Source organism: Verticillium alfalfae, genomic scaffold, assembly GCF_000150825.1.
Source record: "Verticillium alfalfae VaMs.102 supercont1.2 genomic scaffold, whole genome shotgun sequence".
NCBI lineage: Eukaryota > Fungi > Ascomycota > Sordariomycetes > Glomerellales > Plectosphaerellaceae > Verticillium > Verticillium alfalfae.
This window is the reverse complement of record NW_003315037.1, coordinates 2,797,207-2,805,776: the sequence shown is the minus strand read 5'-3', so window position 1 is coordinate 2,805,776 and position 8,570 is coordinate 2,797,207. Positions and strand designations below refer to the sequence as shown.

At 50.8% G+C, this 8,570-nt stretch overlaps 1 protein-coding gene across 1 annotated transcript; it reads right to left on the bottom strand.

The window, feature by feature from the left end:
• Positions 1-4,751: 4,751 nt before the first annotated feature.
• On the bottom strand, positions 4,752-5,957 carry VDBG_02329 (conserved hypothetical protein; the record flags this gene model as incomplete). The annotated part of the gene is made up of 3 exons (XM_003008095.1): positions 4,752-4,766; positions 4,838-5,014; positions 5,088-5,957. 3 exons carry the CDS (start codon positions 5,955-5,957, stop codon positions 4,752-4,754), a joined length of 1,062 nt encoding a protein of 353 aa, XP_003008141.1.
• Positions 5,958-8,570: the final 2,613 nt, after the last annotated feature.

The window sequence follows — 8,570 nt, the reverse complement described above, 5'->3', positions numbered from 1 at the left end:
AAAGAAACTAGTCGCGCTTTCTGGGGGATAATGCGACGTGACTGACGGGCATGAACTAGACGCCATACACTATATAACCCTTTGGGGGCAAGGGCCTGGGACCAGACAGGACAGAACCAGGATGGAAGCGACCGGTCTGAGAGCCTTTGACAAGACGAAGCCTTGACTAGAAAGTGGTGGTCGGACATGGAAAACACTTAGTCTAACCTGCCGAACGTGTAGTATCCATAAAGAACCATAGGCTATTCCTCATAAATTGGTTCTACTCTTCAAGCCAGGGCACCCTTTGTACTCAAGGAGAACTCACTTCCATATCATTGCCTTCGTCCAATGGGCCGATGAGGATGGACCACACAGAGTCTGTGCTTGCCTTGTGGTCCACAATGTCAAATCTGTCACCGCGTCAGCGGAAGCGTTCCCAGTCTGAGCATGGTCTGATGGCTCAAGTCAGCCATGGATGGAAGCTCTAAGTCGTCGTACCTTCCTCTTCTGTTGGCGCCAGCCGCATCGCCATCAAGATAGTCAAGCCTTTTGATCGCATCCGCGTTTTTCCCGAACCGAATAAATTGGATAGCCACCTGAGTACGAGGTGACCCATTTGTTCTCATGATGTTCACAAGGTTGCCGCCTGCGACCGATCCACGCCACACGCGGGATGTTGGCCCTCATGATGAAGATGCTGACGGACGTTGCGCTCCAGATGAGTCGAGACGCAGTTGTGCTCACGCAGAACTCTCCGACACGAAGTTGATGACCGTGTCAAGTGAATTCTCCATGTGACACGACGTATTCTTACCATGATGAAAGTTCGTTTCCACGTATCCCTCAACTTGCTTAGATTCTTGCTGTTGAAGCGCTCTTTTCAGGGCTGGTCGTCAACATGACGTCTAGACCATTATTGTCCGCCTCTTGGAGCAGGAACGCCAGATCTTCAAAGAAATCGATAACTTTCATGCTTTCGCCTCTGCATCGATCGAGAATTGTCGATGAGAAATATCTTCGACATCGTCAGCAGAGGCTTGTCACGTTTAGGAACGATATTGAGAGATTCTTTACGTGCTCCCTTCGCTTAAGAAGATTCATGGCATCGGACTTTCCGGGCAAATCTGAACGTCTGCGCGGGGCGGTTGGTGTCTATGTAGTCTCAATTGCTGGATGGTAACCATTGGTAGCGGTGATCTTGCCGTGGTCCTTGGAGGTGAACGGATGTTTTCTGCAATCGGAGCCATGCCTGACCTGTCCGCCACTTGTGTATTGCCGGACCTAGGGCCTGGATCTGACGCAATCCCATGTTCCTCTTGATAGTTATGGAGTCCTGGCCGTGGTTCCGTGGTTATGGACCGGTTCCCAATGACACCTTCCATGCCGATCCCCTTGCTGGCGCCAATTCCTGACGATCTTGCCATCGAGCCGAAAGGTTGTGCTTCGTCTTCCGAACTTTGACGTGGGATAACCTTTTGTGTGTTGTCCTCCTTGGAAAAAATGTTTTGCGGACTTGGCGACGGTGATAATGGTGCTGTGCCATGTCTATTCACGTCAAGTGAACGTTTTGGTGTTTGGGGTCCTATTGTAGGCAAAGGTTTTGTGCTTGGGTGCGAGGAAGCACTCTTGTCGACTTTTGTCTCTAGACTCGCCAGTAGACTTCTGGCATCAGGCCACTCTTCGGACTTATGCTTTTCGAGAACATGTGTGAGAACATGATCGACAATGAGCGAAGTGACGCCATCGTGCTTCCGACCTTCATCTTCCGCAAGCTGGCGGACGTCTCTGACGCAATCCAATACCTGGTTACCGTCATGGAAACAGTCGCCTCTCCCATTGCCTTCATTTCTTGCGCAAGTTTGTGCCCGCCGCCGGGCGGCAAAGTCAAGACGCTCCTCATTACCTCCGACGATCCAAAGTGCCGTTTCGAGGAGGATGCAGGAAATTGCCCAGATGTCGGCGCTAGAATTTATATGATGAGACATTTCGCTGCTCAAGTAAAGGTCTGGAGGGCCTGCATAGCTGGTCAGAATATCAACACTAGTGACCAGAGCGGCGGAGCAGGAGGATGACGGACAGTATGTGCTCGTACCACCAAGGTATGGGGCGGGTGGTGTGTTCTGGTTATCGGGAGACATTGCATTTGTGTGACTGCGGTCAAAATCTCCCACTTTTGCGCGAAAGTTGTACCTTCCAGGTTCATCCTCGATTGAGAAGATAAAAATATTCGACGGCTTGAGATCTTGATGCACACTTGATGAAATTCCACGTAAGTGCCTTGATGGCCAACAGTACAACATGAGTAGCTGGAGGAAGAGCCAACAGTGCTGTGGCGGATGAGGGGAAAGCGTCTTACGTTCTGAGTTTGTCTTCTTCTTCTTTTGAACTTGAATGAATTCTGTGTAGGCTAATGAGGACGTTGAACATGGACTTCCAGAAGGCTGCAATATCTTCTGATCTGCGCGGCGGTCTATTGTTCAAGAATATGTCTCTGAGCGTACCACGATCTGCGTACTCTATTATGATGTTATAGACGCATTTCGTGGCGCTGTTCACACTAGACTGGTACCAAAAAGACCCGAAGAACCTGAGGATGTGTGCTTTGGTCCCGGCATTGGTGTGGCTCTGTTCATGGTGCGAAAGCGCGTTTAACTCATTCCTGTAGGATGCTTCAGTGTCAAAAGACTTGAGCATCACGGTCCGCTGCGCCTACTCTCGATGTTAGCAATGCTTCGATAAAGTAGCACTGAGAAATAAAAGACATGGCTATACTGATTTGGCAAGAAATAATGATCGGGCTGTAGGTTCATCAACTTGGAGCGGGATCAGTTCCGTGCCAGCCCGCGCACGAGGGTGAGTCGAGGGGGTAATTTTGACTGGACCATTTCCGTTCCTCTCTGTTCCACGCGGTTCAAGGCGGCGACCTGGTAGGATAGTTCTGGGGTCGAGAAAACGATCATAACATTGGCCAGAGTCGAGGGTTAAGGGGACAAACTCCCACTGGTGTTCGTCAAACTTGTTCCAGAAAGTATGGACCCCACGTCCCAACTTGGTTGGCGCCTCGCGGAAAGGTAGGTTGTGGTCGTTGAGTTCGAGGCGGTGAAAATCGTACAGCCAGTGCAGATACTGCGGGTTGCCTTCTGAGATGGAAACAAAAATTGATAAAGTTCGAATATAGTTGTGCCTTATGGGAGGAGCTGTGAGCTTGAGCGAATGAACAGCCTGCAGGACTTTCGTGACACGAATGTGCGTCCAATATTCTTTCAACTTGTCGTACGGCACATATTTGGCTTTATTCTTTAGACAGTTTTGGCCAGCCAAGTTGTGCGCTTCTAGAAAGCGACGAAAGTCGTGGTAATATGCCTCGAAGGGCCCAAAACTGCTTTCGGCGGGTCTTCCTGATGATGATTCCATCTCAGATGCAGCCGTCCCACCAACTTGCGGTCGTGGGTTCTCACAGGGCGAGGATGTAATCCAGTTTAAAGCGCCAACTGCGGACTTCGGGACGGGGATGGCAAGTAGAAATACAAGGTCGAGAAATTTGGCCAAGGTACCGAGTCTAGGCAGAGCCTCGGAGCTGATGAGACAGGTATCTGCGATGCCGACAATTTCGAGGCCAGCGCTCTGGCGTAGAAGAGCAGAAGGCTGGCTGTCTTGATTAGCGACCAATGGAAAGGCTTTGAGCGAATGTTCTCGTGTCGTCGCTGGCGTCTTAGGAAGGCTGAACAGGAAATGGATCACAAGAAGTAGATGATTCGATATGGCAAAGAGGCTGGAAATTACCACCTCTTGTACTTCTTTTTTTCCCAGTTGGGCAGGTATCCAACCTTATGGCGTATGTGGTGCGCGAACCAGTACAGCCAAGCTTAGGGGGACCGCCAGCTGATTCAATAGCTTGCTCGTAAGGCAACCACACCTTGGTATTAGTAGCTACTTGCAAACTGACAATACCTATCTACCTAGGGACCTCATGCATGCTGACCGTGCAGGTTTATGGGTTCCAGTGAGGGCTGTCACTGGCCAGCGCCGAGAAGAATGTATAGTGCCTTTGCCTTACTGGACGTGTCGAGGTGGGTAGGCGGACGACCGCCCCCGCCCCCCGCCCGGAGTGCGCCAGAATCCTGGCAAGCCATTTCTTATAACGACGGTGGGGTGCAAGGTACGTAGACGGCAACGCTGGAGTTCGGCCAACTCGGACAGTGCTGTAGCCTTGGCCTTCGGTATCCCACAACCCTTGGCGGCGACCTCAACCCCGCTTCTTTGTTGCGGAGTCAGGTAATGAAAGGTAATGAAGGTGACTTCACAGCAGGATAAATGGCACGGGCACTCGTATGTTGATCGTTCTTATCCAGTATCAGGCGTTGAGCAAGGGAGGCACTAAGAGTGTGTTTCAAGACGATCACGAAGATTGAGTCACGCAGTTGGAAGCAAAGTCGCAACAGCGCATTCTGTAAATCCAATTCAACAGCCTGCGTTTCTCGCCGAGACCTGCTCACTTATCTAGCACGTGAATCTTCACTCAAAGGGTCGTAATACGCCTTTCTCTTAACGCCAGCCCTCGCGTCATTTCTAGTAAACTTCGGGGTTATACTTTGTTCCCTGCTTGCGCTTTTGTTCCAAGTTGAGCTTGCAACCGCTGTCTGACGCGCCTCCCCACGATCATCATGTACAGCCACCAGCAAATGATAGTCAGCACCATCATGGGGGCGCATATCGTCCAGAACAACCTTAGAAGCTCATGATCAACTTTCCAGTGCTCTTCCTCAGCATCAAATATTGGCGTGCTGAAGAAAGTCTGATACAACGTTAGAACGTCCTCGCTCGGCTTCCGCAGACAGGACAAAGCATGTCTTACACCGAGGAAGGTACCGGGCAAAAACACCAGTGTGAAGAACGTAATGACGTGCATCGATGATGTGTCTCTCTCCGTCTTCTTGGCTATGTCATGCATGTCGTCAGTTACCGTCTCCACCCTCAATGCTGAAATGCGAGCATTGATGGCATTTTGCCGGTTGATTTCGGTGTTGCGAAACTGAAGTATAGCATCATACTGCGAACTAATGAGCATTCCTTGGGTCTCTGTTGTTTGCGATGCTGTCACTCACCAAGTTTTTTGCTTCGCTTAAGTGGTCGATCAACGTATCGACGCGAAGACACTCTACAGTCATCATTCTCTGAAGCCCTGTGATGCGCCGCTTGAAGTCGGAGATGTTTCTGCCGCATTCCAAAATGATGACTTCGGGGCAGTCTGTCGAGCTCAAAAGACACTCGTAAGTCTCTTTCAACCCGTTCATAACTTCGATGTTGAGGGTCATCGCAAGTTTGGCTTCCTGAAGCTCAAAGACGCTTGACGTGAGCCTCTGCAGCTCTGACAGGGAGAATAATCTCATAACTTCATTCATCTTCTCCAGACTCTGCGCCAGAGCTTCATGTTCCTCTATTGCTTGCTTCACCTCCACGCGGGTGTTACCACGCCTAAGCTTGGGGTGCGTCCCTTCATCACCTGGATCGTTCGGAGCCCAGCTTACTTGTCGGAGTGTGTGTGTGATCTTCGAGCCAACACGAGACAGTGTTGATGTTCGAACAAGAGGCTTTCCAGGTATCGGCGCGGCTTCGTCTGAAAAGACAGCCACCTGGTGGTTGGTGAGCTCCGTACGGCGTGACTGCTCAACAGGAGCTGACTTGACTCGCCTGAGGATCTTTTCAATTCCGGCCTCTTTTTCGTCAACGTACCACCTCCAGCCTTCCGTACACCATTCCAGATGGAGTAAATGGGTTGCGAGCGAAGATTTGAAGCCTCCCTCGACGTCTGCAAGATTGGTAGGGTGCAAGGCGTCAAAGGTCTTAGCTCCATCTATGATTCTTTCGCGAATAGTTTTGTCAGCTTTGATTGTGAACCAAAAGCTCCGTCCAGTCTCCAAGTCGAAAGAATGAAATGCTGATGTTGGCCTCAAGGCCCACAGTCCGCTCTCCATGGATCTTTCCACGCCTTGAACTTTGTAGCAGTGACGCAAAGTCCACCCCGATCTGCCTAGCTCTAGTGCAGCACGGCGAGACTCAATCTTTGTTGGCTTGCTCTGATGATCCTCCAAGAAGCCCACAGAATGAGAGTTGCGACTGCTTTCCGGCTTCCCCAATGAAAGGAAGATGTCAAGGAAACATGGCGGGATTTGAAAATATGTGCAAAGATATCGGAACATAGCAGCCGATATATACATCGGGCTTTTGGAATTCTCGGCAGTTATAAAACTTGGGAAATTAGCCACACATTGTCTCGCCGCTTGTTTGATTCGATCACAGATCACTCTTACACATAGGAGCTTCGGGGGTCCTTCTGCCTGAGTTGTAGATGAGGTCCGAGGTGAGACTTCAAAGACGTCAGGTCTCTGATGATTGTTCTGGTATATTCTGTCTTCGTGTCAGCCTCATGTGCAGAAATCCACACGAACACAGTTCTCATCACAATACCTTCAGCACCTGGTTCTGCTTCCCAGAAAGTAAGGAGAGGCGCACGATTACTGAACAGCCGAGCCTCGTGTTCTCTGAGGCGATTCCGATGAACCGTGAGAACTTCCCGAACGGTCTGCTGTTGCAATAGGCTTTCTGGATAGGTTTCGTAGTTTTCACACGCCACTAACAGACTGTCTAACATGCTGGAAGACATTTGTCGCCTAGTGTTTTCTGCTGAGTAGGATAAAGTAGTTAACGAAGTTTTGTCGACAAGTCTTCAGAATGAGCTACGTTCAGGAATTTCTAAGTTGTCGCCAGTCCTGATTTGTGTCCGATTGTATATCGAGCATTGGATATCATTAAACAACCACCGGTGATTCAGCCTTTTACGAAGCCTCGCCTTAAAGGGGGTACCGGTGAGGGTTCAGGATTCCGGACAGGGGTGAGTTGACCCACGGTAGACACTTAATGGATGTGAGATGAAACTCGGTCAGGACGAAAAGTTTGCGTGGCTGTGCAAAGGGGCAGGCAAGTGGCGGTCCTCGGAGGACGTTGACCAGCCTTCTTGTATGGCACCCAAGTATAATATATCCACAAGCTGAGGGCTGGGTATGGACTCTCAGCTCACCATTTCAGGGGCGAACTGGGGCTGTGGCTACAGCTTTCGAATTCTGCTGCAATTCTGCGGGGCCATTTCAAATCTCGTCATTTGTTGCTGTCTTCGGTGGCTAACATTATTGCTGCAAGTACAACTTGCCGTAAGCCCATGTGATAGAGCGACACCCTGCCAGGAGCCTTTTCCGCAGCCCTATCGTTATAGCTACACACTTCAGATTCCCTGCTAGTCGGCGTCCCGCGTGATCCTGAGCTTCTCAATACTTTTCTCGTCATCCTGAAGACAGGCAGAGCATTAGTACGTCGGAGGCATCGAGATCAGCTACGGTAGGTGCGAAATGCAGCCATAGAGTACCTTTGTCAAACATTTGTCTAGTTCCACGACGTAGATATCATTATCTCCTTCCTGAAGGTAGCGCACACTGTTATCTTCCGTGAAACGCCACCCCTGCATGCGAATTGAGCACACTCACCCGTATGGATATCAATTGGAAATTGGCTTCCAGGTATTCCCTCAACGCGGGAAGAGGCAAATTATACCGCGTGATGTACTCTGTAACCATTGCGCAGGTCTATGTATCGTGAACCGCGGGGAACTATGAGGCGTCAAAGACGGGCGCTGGAGGAAGCCAAGAAGGGGAGAAAAGGCTGCTAGGCGCGGGCGGTGCAAGGCAAACAACGGCCCGGGCGGTGCGGTGCTGAGTCCGGGGCTGTCCTCTGGTCCAGTTGACCTACCTACCTCACTGTATTTATCCTGGCACTGGCTGTGCCTCGTCACACGCACCGCTTTAACCTATGGGCATATCAACAGGGAATTGGCTCGCGGGGTACAAGAATCTGCAGGTATAGCAGGTAGTATGGAGCGGCCAGTAAAAGAACGTTCCTAGGGTCGCACATCTGCTGGGCCAGACGCGAAGGTGCGTTTTGAGCCTCAGAACGAAAAGTGTCAGGAGGTGATTGGGTCGGTGGCCATTTAGGAGGATGTGACGGGCACGGCCTAGACGCCCTACATTTGGATATGGTGTGAAGGCTGCATATGTGGTCAGCTGGTTCATAGTGAAGCAGGGTGTGATGCAGCACACCACGCTTGCCCTGTGCAGCATATCAGTCCACGCTACGCCACCGAGCTCCGAGGGCGGACACGCAGGCTCTCTTTGCGTCCGCTTTGTCTACGGATCGTCAGAGGCTACGATGCTGTGCAACATTGTCTCTGAGGTACTGAGGCGGAGGCAGCCTATATTGGCATGTGACCGCAAGGCTATGAATTGCATGGGCCGAGAACAAGCAAGAGGTCTTGCTCCAAGACAAAAGGCACCAAATACTAAGTGGCAAGACTCAACACCCTCCCAGAACTTTCAAGTCTAAAGAGTCCGCAGAAATTCAATGGAAAGCAGCTGCTGACGACGGTGCAAGGTATCTTCCAGGAAGTTGTTGGCAAGCTCAGACCGGTGAGGGAGGCGTCCACGTCTCTTCCTGGCAAGTGATCAACAAAAGAGAATCTCCCACCAAATGAGAGAGCGGAA